This window comes from Nymphalis io, chromosome 29, assembly GCF_905147045.1.
Source record: "Nymphalis io chromosome 29, ilAglIoxx1.1, whole genome shotgun sequence".
NCBI classification, from domain to species: Eukaryota; Metazoa; Arthropoda; class Insecta; order Lepidoptera; family Nymphalidae; genus Nymphalis; species Nymphalis io.
The window spans coordinates 5,369,376-5,389,784 of record NC_065916.1 but is presented as its reverse complement, the minus strand read 5'-3'; the positions used below and the strand labels follow the sequence as shown (position 1 = coordinate 5,389,784).

General features: G+C 36.8%; 1 protein-coding gene across 1 annotated transcript in view; it reads left to right on the top strand.

Moving 5' to 3' along the window:
- The window catches only part of LOC126779475 (double-stranded RNA-specific editase Adar), a 33,969-nt gene extending 13,560 nt beyond the window's left edge, over positions 1 to 20,409 (top strand). Inside the window, exons 12-20 of the mRNA XM_050503481.1 lie at positions 247 to 333; positions 649 to 715; positions 1,105 to 1,276; positions 1,938 to 2,040; positions 2,801 to 2,952; positions 14,773 to 14,923; positions 17,511 to 17,633; positions 18,478 to 18,567; positions 19,026 to 20,409. Coding sequence (XP_050359438.1) covers positions 247 to 333; positions 649 to 715; positions 1,105 to 1,276; positions 1,938 to 2,040; positions 2,801 to 2,952; positions 14,773 to 14,923; positions 17,511 to 17,633; positions 18,478 to 18,567; positions 19,026 to 19,154 — 1,074 coding nt within the window. The 3' untranslated portion in view covers positions 19,155 to 20,409. The remainder of the gene's footprint in view (positions 1 to 246; positions 334 to 648; positions 716 to 1,104; positions 1,277 to 1,937; positions 2,041 to 2,800; positions 2,953 to 14,772; positions 14,924 to 17,510; positions 17,634 to 18,477; positions 18,568 to 19,025) is intronic.

Genomic DNA, 20,409 nt, shown 5'->3' with positions numbered 1-20,409 from the left:
TGCTTGACGGTGAAGGAAAATATATGAGGAAACCTGCATGTGTGTAATTTCACTGAAATAGTGCCACTTGTGTATTCCACCAACCCAATATTGGAGCAGCGTGATGGAATAATCTCCAAACCTTCTTAAAAAAAAGGAGAGGAGGCCTTAGCCCAGCAGTGGGACATTAACAAGCTGTTACTGTTTTTACTGTAATAGCCAGGAGGCGTTTCATGTATTTCTATTTATATGGAATTTTTTTTACAGGTGATAGCGGTGACCACCGGCACGAAGTGTGTCTCCGGAGAGCACATGTCGGTCCGTGGTCGCGTCGTCAACGACTGCCACGCTGAGGTACTGATATCATAACTAGCGCTTTACACGCGGCTTTGCACTTCATTTAGAATTGCTAATATCTTATTATTATTATAAGTCTTTAATCTTTGTATATATTCTTATATACTTTAAACGTATAAGTTGCGTGCGCACACGCAGCCTTGAGCACAATAAAGGGGATAATTGAATGTTTCCATGGCTTTTGTGATAGCTGTGAATATTTTGTGTTTCGGGAGGGGAGGTTCCTTTCTTATGATTCTAGCTTTATAATATTGATATAGATTAATACATATGCATGCATTTTTATTTTGTACTTCTTCTGATTTCTCGCAGGTCGCAGCAAGAAGGTGTCTACAGAGGCATCTGTACGCGCAGTTGCTGATGTACGCCAACTCGTCAAGTAAGATATATTGAGAACTATTAATAGTTAAAAATATATATATACCTCTTGAGGCGCGATGTGAATAAACTTACGTTAGAACGGAAAGCCGAGATGGCTCAGAGGTTAGAACGCGTGATTCTCTTCTTCATTTTGCAGGTAGTTGAACCCGTAGGATGCCCACACGTTTATATTATTGACATGGGTACACACACTGATAGTATTATGACGGACACAGGTTTGTTGTGATTTTTGTGGTCACCCGATAGAAACTGTTGACTCCAAGGACGCTACGAATACGTGTGCTCAAGTCAAAGGCTGCTCGCTCGAAACGAGCACGCGATAAAGCGTGTTATATAAATGCAAATTTATTCTCATATGTTTTCTAAATGATAATTGTATTAATTTAGCTCCTACGGTGACAATACCCGAGTCGGATATCGAGCCGGTCCCGGGCGGCGGCTACCAGCTGAAGCCGGACCGGCAGCTGCACCTGTACGTGAGCACCGCGCCCTGCGGAGACGGACGCATCTTCAGCCCGCACGAGCACCACGAACCGGAGCCCGATCGGCATCCCAACCGGTAAGCTGCTGGCTTGTTTGGGTGGGGATACTTTTTTTTTTTTTTTTTTATAGAATAGGAAGGCGGACGAGCATATGGGCCACCTGATGGTAAGTGGTCACCAACGCTCTTAGACATTGGCATTGTAAGAAATGTCAACCATCGCTTACATATCCAATGCGCCACCAACCTTGGGAACTAAGATTTTATGTCCCTTGTGCCTGTAATTACACTGGCTCACTCACCCTTCAAACCGGAACACAACAATATCAAGTATTGCTGTTTATTCTAATTTGGTTAAGTAGTGTAGTCGGTGGATGGGCTGAGGGGGGGGGGTAACAGCCCTGAGTCGGTAGTGCTTGGTGCGTGATCGGTGGACGAACAAACTACAGTCACTTTGCTTAAGCAAAGAATATATATATATTGTCGAATTTTACATATGTAGGATATACATATAAATATAATTGACTTTGTAAGTTTCGAGAAAAATATTAATTTCCAAGTTTCTTGCCGGTTCTTCTCGGTAGAATCTACATTTCGAAACGTTTGTAGCTTTACATTTAATTTTACGCTCATTAGATTCTATTAATAAACTCCACGACAAATTGAAAATTCACCTTAAACCTATCCCCCCCCCCTCTTTTAATTAGTAAAAATAACAACTTACATGAAATCTTTGCAGATTAGCTCGCGGTCAGCTGAGGACGAAGATCGAGTCGGGTGAAGGAACTATACCGGTTAAGAATTGTATCAACGTCATACAAACGTGGGACGGCGTGCTGCAGGTACCCATTAGTTTTATATATTATGTAAACATATACTAGGTACCCATCCCAACTTCGCAGTGGTAAAATAAGAGTTTATTTTTAAAATTAAACCGAGTAGCGCCATCTACCGGGTCCAATCTAAACCTGAGACCCACTCAAACATATGTAGGTCGCAAACAAACACATATAAATACTATATTGTCACGTTTTACCATCAGTTTATGGGAAATTAGGTAAATGGGTCAACTGATAGACCAATGTCTATGAGCGATGGTGACCACAGTACGAAATACTGATCATCCCGTATACTGGTGGCAGGGCTTTGTGCAAGCTCGTCTGGGTAGGTACCATCCACTCATCAGATATTCTACCGCAAAACAGCAATACTTGATATTGTTGTGTTCCGGTTTGAAGGGTGAGTGAGCCAGTGTAATTACAGGCACAAGGGACATAAAATCTTAGTTTCCAAGGTTGGTGGCGCATTGGATATGTAAGCGATGGTTGACATTTCTTACAATGCCAATGTCTAAGAGCGTTGGTGACCACTTACCATCAGGTGGCCCATATGCTCGTCCGCCTTCCTATTCTATAAAAAAAAAAAAAATATCTCCAATGCGCCATCAACCTTGGGAATAGGTCCTCCGAGCTCGTTACACCGGCTCGCTCATCCTTCCAGCTGAAACTCAACAATATTAAGTATTGCTGGTCGGCGCTAGAACGTGATGGGATGGTACCTACCACCGAGTGATAATATAGAGTCCTCGCTTCCCGCGTGCAGGGCGAGCGGCTGCTGACCATGTCGTGCTCGGACAAGGTGGCGCGCTGGTGCGTGGCGGGCGTGCAGGGCGCGCTGCTGGCGCGGCTGCTGCGCCCCGTGTACCTGCGCGCGCTCGTGCTGGGCTCGCTGCTGCACCGCCACCACATGTACCGGTACGGCCGCGCCGCCCTATGTCCTCCCACCATTGAACAGTTCTACTTGAAAATGGTCGCTGTGGCCATAACGGTGCTCATAACATTCCGCCGCAGTCTAAACGGATAGACACTAATTTTACTAAAAATAAATACGAATCTGTACCACGGATTCACAATCGTGACGATATGAATAATCTAAGCGATATATTTTGGCGGTTGATTTTTATTTTATTGACTTAATAAATATTTTATGCTGGCAGTTATAAAAAATAATTTTGTACTGGCAACACATGTTGAACTGATTACCTAAGTTACACTAAAGCGTTGTCGAGTTGAAAGTCTACACTAATATTCTAAATGCAAAAGCGACTCTATCTGTAACGGTTTCACGGCCAAGTTTCTGAACCTTATGAAGCAAGCTTTATTTCCAAAGTAAGATATAGGCTAGGATTTTTATATTATTTACTAGGTTATATGTTAATAAAACGCGTATATATAAAATTTTATATTTAGTAACAAAAATTAAACTATGTACACACATATATATATATAGACAGCATTATATATCAAAAACTTAATACAATTTTATTATTCTATTGAATATGGCGATTTTTGGTGCGTTGTCAAAAAGTATTTCCCGCGTGCTCTGAAACATTAAAAAAATATTTATTAAAAAAAAAAAATGGTCCGAACGGGAATTGACCTTCGCTATATCTATTAAAAAAAAAACATATGTAACAAAGAACAATTTGAACAAGTTTTTAAAGTACATTCAGCGCGCTATTAAAATGGAACGTAACGTATGACAGTTACCGAGCGGAGGAGCGTTAGCATAATAAAATATGGAAAAAAACGGTATTAAGATTTTAACTCATTATGTCTATGAAAATATTTATGTAGGTATGTATGTATGTTCAACGGAAAAAATAATTTTATATGTATTGATAATATAATTTATTTATTGATATATAATATGTGTATTTTATATTTACATTTATATATTAGTTTGTTTTAATTATAAATTAATATTATTTTATTTATTATTAGAGCACCACCTCCCTCATACCCTATGAGTTATTACTTACACCGTTGGTTGGAAGAGATCGCTACGTAGCGATAAGGTCGCCATAATTGTACTTTTATATAGGATGTATACATGTTTTGTATTTTTCTCTTTGTGGTGTACAATACTGGTGGTAGGGCTTTGTGCAAGCTCGTCTGGGTAGGTACCACCCACTCATCAGATATTCTACCGCAAAACAGCAATACTTGATATTGTTGTGTTCCGGTTTGAAGGGTGAGTGAGCCAGTGTAATTACAGGCACAAGGGACATAAAATCTTAGTTCCCAAGGTTGGTGGCGCATTGGCTATAAGCGATGGTTGACATTTCTTACAATGCCAATGTTTAAGGGCGTTTGGTGACCACTTACCATCAGGTGGCCCATATGCTCGTCCACCTTCCTATTGTATAAAAAATAAAAATATAAAGTATAAAGTAAGAAATATATTTATATATATATACAATATAATCTATTCTAAGTGGATTCATTAATATATTTAACTAATTAAATTAGTCTATATAAAGATATATTTATGTACTGTAAAATGTTTTAATGTAGTTCATACATAACTCACCGATATATTTGTACCTATTTACTAGCAATTATTGTAGCACTCTGAACGGTACCCAACAGTTTCTTTAAGAACGTCTTGATTTTCGAATCTGTATTCACATGAACGGAATATATAAATGGTCGGAATGTACTAGCAGCGTTTTCACTGTAACTATTCTGTTCTCTAATCGAATGATTGATAAACCCGCCGCCATTTTTAATTATCGTGTTAATATCTCTGATAACTGTCAGAGCTGGTGTATCTGTGTTCTGTGATGAGAAAAATCTTCGAATTATCGATATAATGTTTCCGTTTGTCTGTTTGTTTTTGATGAAACGTTTCTCTCTGTGCGCGTTGGGTGGGCTGTTTTCGAATTGTGGAAATGTGTGTGCTGTCTCCGTTTTTTGAAGGACTTCTTGTAATGTTTTGGTAGGTTTGTAGGTAGGGTTGGTAGGTCTGGGGTACTCTATTGCATACTTAAAGGAATTTATGATGGCACCAATTGGTTTTGTCGTAAGGATTCTGCGTGTATCTGAAAGTTTTGGTAATTTTGTCTGGGATTTCAAGTGGTACACGAGAAAGACGTTTTCGTTTTTCTTACCATCACCTGTAAATAAAAGGACTTCTACAATGTGCTGTACAAATTACATGCAAATGTGTGCAATCAACTTTAAGAGTAGTTTTTTTAAGAATATGAAGTGAATGAAGAGTTGCCATTATATATAATACCTTCCCAAAATATTGTAAAAAGGATTTAATTATTTTGGAGAATATATTGAGAAAGATTTGGTGCATAGAAGATAAAGAAGATGCTGTCAAATATTTGCAAATATAGTGTATTGATTTGCATAAAAAAAAAAATTGTGCATAATTCCTCTAACACCAAAATCTCACTTCAAATCGACTCCAAAGCCCATATGGGTGGTCTCCTCCTTCGAGCAGTAACCCCGCGAGAAGTCTCGCCACGTTTCGCAGCGTGATGATACGAAAGATGCAGGACGTAGAACCGACTCGCTGAAGAACATATATGAACGCCAGTGGCTGCAGAAAACTAGGGGGGGGGGGACGGAAATTGTAGGATGAGTTCTAAATCGCGCTTGCGTTTTGTTCAGCCATCATTACATAAGACAGTTCAATAATACCCAATAAAGTACTTATACTTATATAGCAAAAAGCAGGTATAGCTGTTGGTTTTGCACCTAAAATATTTCCGGTCGCGCCGTATTTTCGCTCCCATCGGATTATGAGTTACTGACTTGAGAGTGCAAGTATGCTTGCATGCACGCCTGTGCAGTTGATTATTCTTCGTTAAAAATGGCCGCCGGGACTGTTATCGTTCATGAGGACATCATCATCGTTACAATTGAATTTTAAAGCTTTCTATTAGCGCCAATGCCTTTCTCACCATGCGATCTTAGATGTTATGTCGCTTGTGCCTGTAATTACACTGGCTCACTCACCCTTCAAACCGGAACACAACAACACTAAGTACTGATATTTTGCGGTAGAATATCTAATGAGTGAGTGGTACGTACTCAGGCGAGCTTGCACAAAGCCCTATCACCGGTAATATATTGGAAGAGTATTTTGAACTACAATGGCTTTTCCAGTTCGAATCGAATTAGTATATATTAATTGGTTTAAATACTCACACTTGTTCAATAACAGCTGTTGTGGGATCACAACTTCGAGTTCACATCCCGGTTGAGGACTTATACCACCATTTGGGTAAAAGTCCGCGTGCCCAACTTGTTGGTGAAAACCTGCAAAACAATATCAGTATTAAAGGTTGTAATTCTGGCTTTGATATTTATGTCTACCGGTTGGCGTTGTCGGCAGATACTTGCCTTTCACGCCGAAGGTTATGGGTTCGATTCCCAGCCAGAACAGAAATTTGTGTGCATGAACATGTCTGTTTATTTTGAGTCTGGGTGTAATTATCTATATAAGAATGTATTTACAAAAGAAAAGTAGTATATCAGTTGTCTGGTTTCCATAGTACGAGCTCAGCTTAGTTTCGGATCAGATGGCCGTGTGTGAATATTACCCCAGGACATTATTATTTATTTATTGTTTAAAAAGAATTTGAAATGACTTCATGCTTAGAATCATGTGAAATGTAACCGTAGATTGCGGCTTCATTACCACTAAATTCTCTATTAAATCTTTTCCTAGACTGTGAAGAAAAACATCGTAAGTAATTCTGTATTTATGGGGTGATACACATTGTCACATTTACGATCTCGCATTTGAGCAGCTTGATGCAATTCGCTCCAAATCTTCACCCTCAAATGAGAGAAGCTCATCGCCTAACTATTCATCAATTACAGGATTAATTATTAACTCATTAAGAGTATACTAACTGTAAGTACTTAATGATAAAAATGTTATAAAACTCACCAAATATCCCAGCATCAGTATGTATCACGTCCACGAACTCAGCATCAGATGGGTCAAGCCTCTGTTGGAGCGGCAGCTTGTCGAAGAGTGGCAAAGCCGGGTCCAAACCAGTTATACGAGATACTTTCCCTAGAAATTTAAGAAAATGAATCAACTAATCGTCTCCAAACCGATAACTATACCGAGATATAAACCGACCACGTTTAAAATCCATATAAGAATACATTTCTCCAACCTACCAGATTTGATTGTACTTCCAGCTACCCCGGCTGCTTGTGCTCCCAAACTGTGTCCGACTAAATGGGTCTTTGATAGCTTCAATCCTCTAAAAAGAAATTTTAAAAATCATTGTTATATAAGGTATATAACCAACACCGCAAATGTCTAATTGTAAACCACTCTAGCAATTATACTGGTGTTCAATATATTGTCTCATTACTCCATAGTCTAGTTCATAAGCTATATAAAGGTGTAGCAGTTTACTGGTAGGGCTTTGAGTAATCTCGTCTAGGTAGCTACCACGCACTCATCAGATATTCTACCGCAAAACATCAGTACTTGGTATTGTTGTGTTCCGGTTTGAAGGGTGAGTGAGTCAGTAATTACAGGCACATGGGACATAACATCAGAGTTCCCAAGGCGCATTGGCGATGTAAGCGATGGTTAACATTTCTTACAATACCAATGTATATGAGCGTTGGTGACCATTTACCTTCATGTGGTCCATATGTTCGTCCTACCTATTCAATAAAAAAAAAAGATCCATCTTGAAATCTTGGGTCAATAACCTAGGTCAGGCTAGAAAAGTATTTACTCTTTGTAACGAGAGTGAATGTATTTTGTGAATTAAACGATTGCCTCCAGGCCATTTCAATTAAGAAAAAATAATTGAATTATTTTATGTTATCTGTAATTGTATAATATGAGATATCAAAAAAAAAAAACTCGCTGAGTTTCTTTCGCCGGTTCTTCTCGGGTCTGGGTTGTTTATTTCCGAACCGGTGGTAGATTTATGACAGTCAATTAGAAAATATTGAATGAAGATTTTTACTCTGACTTTTGAGTAGATCTAAGTGGAAGATAGCATAGTTTTTACACTCGTCACTTCGATAGAACAAAAATTTACGCAAAAATACTGACCTCGAAACAAGATAATCAATGAATTTGGCAGCAATGCGTCCAATATACCAAGTGTTTTCAGCAGCCTTGAAGTACCAGGGTCCGGCTTCGAGGCGTTGCGCATCAACCACTATAACGTTGGTATCGCCCCTGTGTGTGTAGGCTGGAATAAAAAACACTAAATGTTAGGTCCTTATTTATTAAAGTTATAGCTTTAGACAGGACTAGTTTTCGTTTACGTGTTACGGAGAGAGAAACAGGTGCTAAGTATAAATAATTATTATGCCCTTTTTATGGCTTAACTTGCATCATACCAAGTTTAATCAAAATCGGTTCAGTGGTTTAGCAGTAAACTCTTAACAAACAGACTGTTACTTTCACATTTATATTATTAATAAAACATTATAATAATTATCTTAAATATTAACAATAGTAAATCAGACCGATTTCGGCCACGGCAGCCAATTTCAAGAGAGATTAGCTAAATGCGCAGGAGATATTATAGTGCACAAGTGTGTGCGCAAACACAGGTGCACTCTATTCCCTAACTCTCATAATCCGATGGGACGGCAATATGACACGACCGGAAAGAGTTCAGGCTTTACGTGCTTTCCGAGGCACGGGAATGTATACACTTCCAACTTCTAGACTCCGGGCTACTAATGAGAATTTTCGACAGAAAAACTCAATGTCTTATTGGTCCGACCTGGGATTTTAACCCAGAACCTCCGAGCCCTACATCTAGACACTAGACCAACGAGGCTCCCAAATATTACTGTTCAAATTGCTCTAAATATTCAAAACTCTGCGTGCTAGTCTGTTGTTAATCTTTATTAAGGATAATATTTAATATAGTCATCACATACCTTCTCTAATCCTCAACGCGCTACCATCATCAGGGGTCTCCATGAAAGCGTGGAAAAATATCACAGTTGGATCGTTGAAATCTATGCTCGAAGCGAATAGGCTTTCATCGTCATCAATCAGGAGACTATGAGCGACGGTTGGGTTATGTCTGAAAATATCAGTTTTAAATGGTGAATAAGAAATAGGAATAAATTCAAAATAAAAAATATATATATTCCAACTGACGTTGTGAGTTTCGAAACGGAAAGCACGAAGCCTTATTGCGTTTATTTATTCCAGTTGTGTCGGATTGCCATCCCATTGCATTATGAGACCTTTTTTCGCACACACTGAAGCAGTACAATAAAGCCCGTACATATTACTAGTCTCTATTGATAAAGGTGGGTGACCGAAGTCAAATCACTTCAAAACATTTTTATTCAATCAAGATTTTACAAGTACTTTTGAATTGTGAAGCGCTGTCAGTTTGTAATGTGGAAACTCCATAATCATCACAAGAAATAATTCCTGCAGTTGAACGTACATACATACATAGACATAAGCAGCAGAAGTCGTCCTTTTGCTTATGCTATCGTTACTAATCATTGTGCAAAAGTTCTTTGCTAACGGTACTTCGTTGGAAACTCGTCGATATACTTCGACAAAGTTACGTCACATAGCGCGCGGACGGTACCTACACGAGTTTCTGATTACAGTGGTATGTCACGCTACCCTCACGAGGATTCTGTATTTCTCAACACGATGCCCGTGTCGTGATTATGATAGCTGATACGTTATGCTTAAATAAGTTCTTGAACATTCCGATCCTAAGTATTTCAAACTTCACCGGTCATCTGGTCCAAGGTTGATTGTGTTATGGACTTGTGACAGATCTGTCACGGCATATCCTTTCACTGTACATGTGGTTATCTTTTTTTTTAATTTATTTAAAAAACAAAATAAGTTTGTGTAAACACTAGGCGGTCCATTGCAGTCCAGTGCTTTTTTTGTTGATATATATATATATATATATATATATTATTTGATATTATATTTGATATTTAGATATATATATATATATATATATATATATATATATATATATATATATATATATATATATATATATATATATAAATATGTACTGTATGTACATTAATTATGCGTTTTATGAAGAACATTACTCAACTCGTGCGAAGCCGGGAGAAATATCTAATATATCACTAACTAACATTGTAACCAACCCATAGACTAAAATATATATTTCTAGTAACTTCTAGAATATATTCTTATAAAAAAAATGAAATTTTTTAACCAAGAATATATGCTAAAGAATAATTGTTTTGAAACTGTTTAATGTATCATTATAAAAAAAATGTTAATTTAGTCCGAATTATTATTGGTCAAAAGTGGGCCATTACGATATTGTCCATGGTTGACTCGGTCCACGATTGATTTGGTCCACGGTTGACGTACCTTATGTATAGCTGGAAAACAACGTCGTTGTTGTCACGCACGAACGGACATTTCCCCTTGTTGACAGGCGCGATTTGCAGTAAGGCATTCTCGAACTGTATCCCAGGGGGACCTGAAAAATAACATTACTTTTATTACCGAAATGGCTCAGTGGTTAGGACGCATGAATCTAAAACGATGATCGTGGGTTCTAACGCGGGCAAGCACCACTGAATTTTCGTGGGATTAATTTGTGTTTGTAATTCATCTCGTGCTTGACGGTGAAGGAAAACATCGTGAGGAAACCTGCATGTGTCAAATTTCACTAAAATTCTGCCACATGTTTGTGTATTCCACCAACCCGCATTGGAGCAGCGTGGTGGATTAAGCTCCAAACCTTCGCCTCAAAAAAGGGAGAAGAGGCCTTAGCCCAGCAGTGGTACATTCACAGGCTATTACTAGTTTAAACTTTATTGTACACCACAATCACCCACGGATTTGAACCCACGATCATCGGTTAAGATTCACGCGTTCTTACCACTGGGCCATCTCGGCTTCACACATATATCAATAAATATTATCAGTACATTCTAAAATTACAAGTTTATTATATAAATACAATGAATACGATAATAACAATGTCTGTTAGTTTGTGCATGTCAAATCAATTTTATTTATTTATATATTATTTCATATAGAATATAAACCACAGGGTAAGAGGTTATCCTACGGAGTTTAATTGACCTGATTTAACACCCAGGGTCGGCTCCAAGAACTCCTTAATGGTAAACAGAATAGACATAAAATGCTGTATATAGAAGCTTGTTTTTATTTTTTTGTACTATTAAGTACATATGGATCTCATTAAAAATAATAACAGTCCAGTGTTCTCCAGTTAATAACGCAGAAAATATTTTAGTGCACAAGTCTGTGCCCAAACAGGTACAATCTTCCGGAAAAAGTTCAGGTATACGACCCACGGCTTCACGTGCTTGAACCCAGCATCTCGGAATCTGCGGCCTTATACCTAGCCACTAGACCAACGAGGAAGTCACTTTGGTGAACCGTTGATTCGTAGACGTGTCAATTTTCTTACGTAATACATACATGTGGTTGGTGGTTAGCTTCATTTCACCACAAATGGTGAGGCACTGATTGTACCACGCATTTTCCTTATGACCAAAATGTTGCGTCTAAGACAGAACACAATCCATAGGAAGTATGTCGTGATTTGTAAAAACATGGCCGTAAATTAAAAAAAAAACTTTATTCGTCATAGAATCGCTTTTTAATACTTATGTTACAGTATTGAATTAGATGTAAAGCTATCACTCGATACTCAATACAAGTATCTGTGAAATATATAATATATATCTTTGCGTAATAAATAATGTGGTTTTATAGGAAACACACCTGTGTATATAAAAAGCCCTATTTAAATATCAAATTTGAGCCAAATCGTAATAGCCGTTTTCGCGGTACTCTAATTATATAAATATATATAAGAATTGCTTATATTAGTATCATAAGATTTGATTGAATTATGAAAAATATTAACTTTAATTTTACTTCCAAATTTCGGATAAACAACATCGTCGTCATTCAAAACGCCATTTTATCTCAAATCCATAATGAATATCATATTCAAGATCACGACCAGTCATATCGCGTTAACTCAAACTTCTATGATGGTCAAACTTGTTTATTTGTCTTTTCTTCTGTTGTGTTTGGAATGAGCTGCGTGTGTTTTGTTTTATCGTATATTTTTTTATTGTATAATTATAATAAATTAAATGTAAAAATTGAAGCAACAAAATAAAGATCAAAGCTAATAAGCCGATCATAATGTATTCAGAAATTTATCGCTTAGATTCAGTAAAAAAAAGAATTAAAAATATTTTCGTTACGTTATAATAATAAAAATAGTGTAATGTAAAATAAAAATTAATTGCCCATTATGGATGCATTGCGTGTTACACACGATTATATTACGAAACTAGAATATTTCTTTGCACTAAATATTTTGTGTGTCGATTGATTGCAAGTGATTACAAACTATTATGCTATTCTGTAAGAACTCACTTCATAACTCACCCGTGAAATATTGACCACTTATGGTGATATTTCGATGCGTGTATTCTTGTAATGTTATAATTATGATGGTCAATGTCGCTTATTACTTTCTGACATTTCAAGACTGTTTACCGCGGTGTTTTTTTTATAGAATAGGTAGGAAGGCATACCACCTCGGTGTTAGTGGTAACGGATATTGGCATTGTAAGAAATATTAACCTTCCCTTACATCGCCAATGCGCCACTAACCTTGGGAACTAAGATTTTACGTCCCTTGTGCCTGTAATTACACTGGCTCACTCACCCTTCAAACGGAAACACAACTACAATAACCTTGATAACTAAGCTGTTATATCCTTTGTGCCTGTAGTTTTCTGCCACTCACCCTTTAAACAGGAACACAACAATATTGAGTGATGCTGTTAAACGGTAGAATATTTGATAAATTGGCGGTACCTACCCAGACGAGCTTGCATAAAGCTCTACCACCAGTAAAAGTTCCAAGTTTATTTGTACGGGGCTGAAATGAGCCAGTATTTGGCACGCGTGAACTCTAATCGATTATATAATCAAGTTAATATAATATATAGTAATATTAGGTTTTAAATTAATACAAGATGTCCTGCTGCAGCCTGTTAATGTCCCACTGCTGGGCTAAGGCCTCTTTTCCCTTATGAGGAGACGGTTAGGAGCTTATTCTACCACGCTACTCCAATGCCGGTTGGTAGAATACACATGTGGCAGAATTTAAATGAAATTAGACACATGCAGGTATCCTCGCGGTGTATTCCTTCACCGTCAAGCACGATATGAATTATAAACACAAATTAAGCACGTGAAAATTCAGTGGTGCTTGCCCGGGTTTGAACCCACGATCATCCGTTAAGAGTCACGCGTTCTGACTGCTGGCCCATATTATTATTGTAAATATTTAAAATACAATTATTTTTTTTACTAATGGAATTAAAAATATTATTTGCAAGTTATTTAAATGCGGGCAAGTACTTGATTTTTTTTTTTCAACATTTGTTCTACTATTTTATGGTAAGTACTTTTTTCATTAGATATCTTTCCGGGCTTCGCACGGATAGAATTAATTATAATAGTCTACATACAACGTTCATAACGTAATACATAACTCCAACAGTCTACGCGGCGCGCGCGAGTAAGTTCCCAGTCGGCATGACTTTTTCCTCCATCTTCAACCATCATCGTCATATTTCAGCCAATTTACTCAAAACCCTTATGAATTATACAACTAAATCTATAGAATCACACCGTACATTGGAAACAGTATAAAAGTCAGACTTTGTTTTATATTATAAAAATAAAGACTTTGTTTTATATTATAAAACAAAGTCTGACTTTTATAGTGTGTAGTGATATGAATACCATATTTCTATTATTTCATAATTCTGAAACGTAAATTGTGATGCTGCCTGGTAACATGCAAATACAATAAATTAAAAAAAAAAAAGGTATACCACCGCAGATATACGGATCGTCAATGTATTTATTGACTGTACCATTGGTCTAGTGGCCAGTATTATATAGCTGAAGATCTAGGTATATAAGGTTCAAATCCTCGATCAAATAAAACTTACTCAATATATTACTCGTAATGTTGTAAAGAAAACATACTTACGTATCAAAGATAAAAAACACGCTAGCGGCACCGTCGTCTGCATTATTATATCACTATCAATGAATTAATTATATAATTTAATCCTATAAATACTATATTCTTATTTGAAACTATAGAAAAAAAAAACAAAGTGTATTATTAACCTACAATATAATACCTTTTTATTTAAAACTATTAAAAAAAAAACAAAAATCAAAATGGCGCGTCGTTATGTCAAAGCGCACTTTCGCGGTAAAATGAATAGGAAGGAATGAACGCTTCTGATAATTTTTCCCGCCACTTTCTTAAATGGTAGGGTAATGGTCGAGTTGCGTAAGTATACACAGCTTCGGAAAACGGGAAAAGATTAAAGACGTTTATTTATTGATTTGCGCGAATGTCTTGAATGAAAATGTGATGATTATATTGCTACATATATAATTTGCGCTTAGAGTTTGTCGAGCCAATAAAAAAAAATTGATTTTGTCTAAAGACAGCAGCAGATGTAGTTAGGAAGTTGATAACGCGCTTTCTTGTCTTGAGCTATGTTAGGTTTCATATGTTGTTATGTTTTTAATTATATTTGGTAGGTACCACGTGGTAAGGCTTTGTGCAAGCCTGGGTAGGTACCACCCACTCATCAGATTAATCGTCACAGTTTACATGAAGGTTTTAAAGTAAGATAACCAAGACAATATTTCCTCAGGGCAATTTGCGGACGCATTGAATCATCCATATCAGCGTTGCCACCACCGTACCGCCTCCACCGTCCGCTGCTGGCGCGCGCTGCCAGCACGGAGGCCCGAACGCCGGCCAGAGCGCCATCCTTCAGCGTTTGCTGGTCCATTACGTCACCCGTAAGTCTCATAACTACATAACTGCATGACAAGCTTGCATAAATGCAATTACACGGCTTTCATTATATACTAAATATGTAATAATTTGTTGAACTTTATTAGTTTTACACTATTAAAGCGCTGCTTCAGCGCCATCTATCGGCTTACATATTATTATTTTTAAGCACTAAATCAATGTATAAGGTTAATGTGAGTAATTTTGGTTGATAAATATTAACTTAATAATCTGATTCATGTTCAATCATGTCTTATAAAGTTGTGCCACAGTAATTGGGTTACTGTGTAATACAACCCGACATGCAAAACAGTATTCCGACATGCTTATATACATTCAAAGGGCATTTATTGCGACATATATTTGTCAATGTATGTTTATATATGTTGTGACATGTTGGCGACATAGTAGAAATGTAATTTCTTAAATTACAAATAACCTTTTCATGTAAAAGTTCCGGATTACAAGGGAGGGGGGGGGGGGGGTGGTTCGGCTATCCTATAGTGTGACAAATTCGATGATTCGCTTTGTAAAGCGTTTTCTGGATTGGATTTAAATTTAGTATGAGAACATAGCATCATTTTATTTTTAAACATTTCGTTCGTTTACGAATTTGCTTACGACCTTTTCAGAACTAATACGGCGATCATGTTTAATATTCATAGCAAATATACATATAATGTTACATAATGTTAATTTTTTCGATAAAGGAATCATCAATTATTGGTGTCTTCAAATCCAGAGTAAACAGGGTTCTTCCAGGCAAGCGTGCTAGATGTCGTACCGTGTCGATGCTTAACATGAGGCAAGTCAACGGTCAAACGCTGGCCTATTAAGAGTAAAAAAAAAACGCGAATATCTCTCCTGACGTTGTTCATGAATGTTAATTTTTCTTGTTCTAAAAATAGAATTGTGTATTGATGTGTAAACATCTTAGCGCTCGGTACACGGTAACTAATTGGGAATTCGAGCGTCTGGCGAGTAAGCGTAAGATTTCAAACGCCAGATGACGTCAGCGTTTGTTATTGTAAGATGCGTTTAGGGAAACGCTACCCCAAAGCATAATGCCGTATGTCATTACGGTTGAAGACCTCCTGGCCGCATTCCGCCACGACGGCCAATCTCAAAGGAGATTAGCCAACTGCGCAGGACAATATAGGGCACAACTGTCATAATCCGATGGGACGTCAAGCAGACACGACTGGAAAGAGTTCAGGCGCAGAACCAACGGGCTTACGTGCTTTTCGAAAAGTGTACACTTCCAACTTCCAGACTCCGGGCTGCTACTGGGAATCTCATTGTGTGATTATACCGTGAAAACAAATGCAAACTAAACGAGCCCTATCCACATCACTAAACGGCCTTGTAAACTCCGTATATGAATTAATTAGGCAGTTAATTATACATTTTTTTATATTCTATAGAATAGGAAGGCGGACGAGCATATGGGCCACCTGATGGTAAGTGGTCACCAAACGCCCTTAGACATCGACATTGTAAGGAATGCATCGCTTACAGAGCCAATGCGCCACCAACTAAGATTTTATGTCCCCTGTGCCTGTAATTACACCGGCTCACTCACCCTTCAAACCGGAACACAACAATATCAAGTACTGCAATTTTGCGGTAGAATATCTGATGAGTGGGTGGTACCTTCACAGACGAGCTTGCGCAAAGCCCTACCACCAGTATGCATTAGCTAACATTAGCATTAGATTAGTACACATACAGCAATTACTGTCAGTGCCTGGTAAGTTTCTTGCCGGTGACAAACCGGTGTTAGCTTCGTATTGTCATTTTTAATTTAGATTAAGAAGAGCAGATGTCATCTGCAATCGAAGCCATCTCATTTGTATATTCATCACCATTCACACAGCATTAGATAATCCAGGTGTTATTTGGTGGTACCCAAAATAAGCCTGCACAAATCTTCTTCACAAAACTTCTCCCATTGATAAATCATTTAGAACACTTAGTGCCTTTTTATATAGTCTTATATATAGAAATATTATATTATAGTCGTAGAATTAATTAATGTTTTATTTTCTAAATCGTTGATAAAAACTTGCAAATACCAGTAGTTATGATTACAAGATGAAGTTGTAGTTCGTTTCTGAAATGTTGATCTTTTACTGATGAACTTACTCCCCCAACAAAAAGTGTTGCTTAGGGTGATTAATTAAAATATGCTGTCTCCTTCTTTCGAATGTGAAATCAATGATTACAGAAAGAGACAAATCAGTGTTTAAATAAATAAAGTAATATATGTAGTACATCAGTTGTCTGGTTTCCATAGTACAAGCTCTGTACAAGCTTAGTTTGGGATCAGTTGGCCGTGTGTGAATAATGTCCCAGTATATTATTAGATATTCAAGTTTAAAAAGCGGCTGTATATAAGTCTTAGATATAATTTTACGGTGACGTAAATAAAAAAAATCACACATACAACCCTTTGAAGTTTGAATTCGTACTCAACTCTTTACACATACGCCTTTTTTTTGACAGCAGCATAGCGGATCAGCTATTTGATGTTCGGAAATTGTAACTGAAAAATAATCGTTTTTATTATTATAATTTCCATGATAAATTTAGTATCCGGAGATCATAAACGCGACAACTGGTAAGCTCGAGAACGGCCACCCGTCACTGCTCTGTAAGCAGAGTATGTTCGCTCGCTGGCAGTACCTCGTGAGACGATTGCCGCTTTTACCTCAGGTAAGTTCGATACTGTGAATGCTCGCAGGTAAGTTTCAGAATCTTAACAATATATATCAGGCGTGCAATATTTTTATAAAAAGCCGAGATGGCCCTGTGGTAAGAACGCGTGAATCTTAACCGATGATCGTGGGTTCAAACCCGGGCAAGCACCACTGAATTTTCATGTGCTTAATTTGTGATTATAATTCATCTCGTGCTTTACGGTGAAGGAAAACATCGTGAGAAAACCTGCATGTGTCTAATTTCACTGAAGTTCTGCCACATGTGAATTCTACCAACCCGCATTGGAGCAGCGTGGTGGAATAAGCTCCAAACCTTCTCCTCAAAAAGAGGAGAGGAGGCCTTTAACCTAGCAGTGGGACATTCACAGGCTGTTACGGTTACGGTGCAATATTTTACAATTATTGTATTGTAAATTTAACATTATAAAATTAGTATGTAACTATTGAAATTAATTCATTAATTATTCGTGTTTTTTTTTAATATATTGAAATATTTAGAATAGAATATAAATATTGTTGGTAGAAACTACATTCAAAAGTGCTCGTTAAAATTCTAATTTGAATAAAGGATATTTTGATTTTAAATATGAAGAAATATTAAAAAGTTCTTCCCCGTTTTGTTGTAACGCAGTTTATACTATTAGAATATTTTGTCTATATTGACGTTGTGTGCGTGCGTGCGTGCGTGTGTGTGGTTGTGTATTCCACAGTTAAAATTTGTAGTTTATCTAACCCTAGTCAGTATGAAGCCCGCATACCCAAACGACCTTCGATTTGTTAGTTATTTTGCAATGATTTTATTTTTACAGAATGTTTAATACTATATATAATGTTCTCAGGACCCAGCCGGTCCGTATCTGCCGCCGTTACCACAAGACATGGACCATCTCTTGTACGATGAAGCTAAGAATCTCTGCACCACATACCAGGTAACTAAACTCAACATACGCACAGGTGGTAGGGCTTTAAGCAAGCCCGCTTGAGTAGGTACCATTCACTGATCACACATTCCAAATAGCAGTCACAGTTCCTAAAGTCGATCGTGCATGTATGCATGCATATGGTCTATTAATTTGTTTTTAAGTTGGTAAAAAAGGAAAGTAAATAAGCAGCCTGTTAACTTCTTAGCTGTTGAGTAAAAGCCTCTTATTCCTATCATCTCGAGGAGGAGATTTTGAAGGTGCTCCAGTAATAACGTGGCAAAATTGCAACCGACAAAAGCAGGCTTATTCACAATGTTTCATTCAAATATACTTATATTAGTATATAAACATATAATTTAATCTTCGTAAGCTTTCGTAATCAAATGAATGAAGCCTACTTATTATTATTTCATCAAACTATTTAAGCTGATTTTAATGTTATTTTTTTAATATTTCCAACGCAGGTGGCTAAACAATGTCTGACAGATGCATTCGAGCAAGCCCAGCTAGGTAGGTGGATTAAAAAACCGATCGAGCAGGATCAATTCCATTGCGAAATACTTGGAGCGGACCCCGCCTTACTGTTCGCCTAGGCGGGTGGCACTCAGGGCTGTAACACTGTGCAGACAGATGCGGGATCTGCTAAATACGTCAAAAATATAGCTCTTGAGAATCAATTTAGTGTAACAAACGATAATGATAGAATTGATACGGATAAAGCGGGATTTAGTAACGATGCTGAAAATAAAGATGTAAGTGTTGATGTAGTGTCGAAAAGAGATATAGATATTGAAGTTAGTACGCGTGATAGAGATGGAGATAAGATTCTGAGGAAGAGCAAAGAATTAGATATTATAGATAATAAAGTAAATGTAATGTTTGATCGATATTCACTTGTTAATGATAAAAGTATTTCTGGACGAGATGAAAAATTAGAAGCAAAAGATGCAAGCTTTTATGGAAATGTTATAAGGAAAAGCAATAACACAATTTTAGAGTCTGACAGTAAATATAATGAAATACATTCTAATATTTTGAATAATAAAAGTAAAGCAGCTTTTGAATCTCATCTTGATATTGGTTTAACCAATGATAGTGATAATTTACTTGTAGATTTTGGTAATTTGAACACTGGAATAAGTAGATTAAATATCAATCCTAACGCACACAGTATAAGTAATTCAATTAAGATAATTCAAAGAAATAAAACTACTTTAAAATCGTCAACTTTACTTAATAACAATAAAAGTTTTAATAAAAATAATGCTTTTAATGCAATAAATCTTAAAACATTAAATATTTCACACGATATATCTCAAGATAAAGAAAATTTTAGATCACGTGATATTATTAACTTGAAAGAAGTAAATAATATATCAAGCGTCAATAATAATAAGGTTAAAGTAATGCGCAGACCTAAACGCGTCGCGGAAAACGATTATATACGTTACAATGAACTTAGTAATATAAATAATGTTGTAGAAAGCATTGCTTATATTAATAATAATGATACTGAAAATAAAACATTTTGTCTATCGAATGTAGTAAGGAAATTGAGCTCTCATAGAATATCTGATAACGTAATACATCCCATATTTAACGAAAACCCACGAAAGACTATTGATTTTAAAGGCGGTGGAGTTATAACGAATAATGAAAGGGACTTTGAAGAAAATAGGAATACAGATATATATACGCTAGAAATTTGTACTAGAATTAATGTTAGTTATTTTAGAGCAAAACGTGATGCTTCTAATGCTAATAAAAGCACTAAAGTTTTTGCACGTAGAAGTTCACTTTTGCAAAGAAAATTGGTGATATATAATGGGATTAATTCAAAATGAAGGG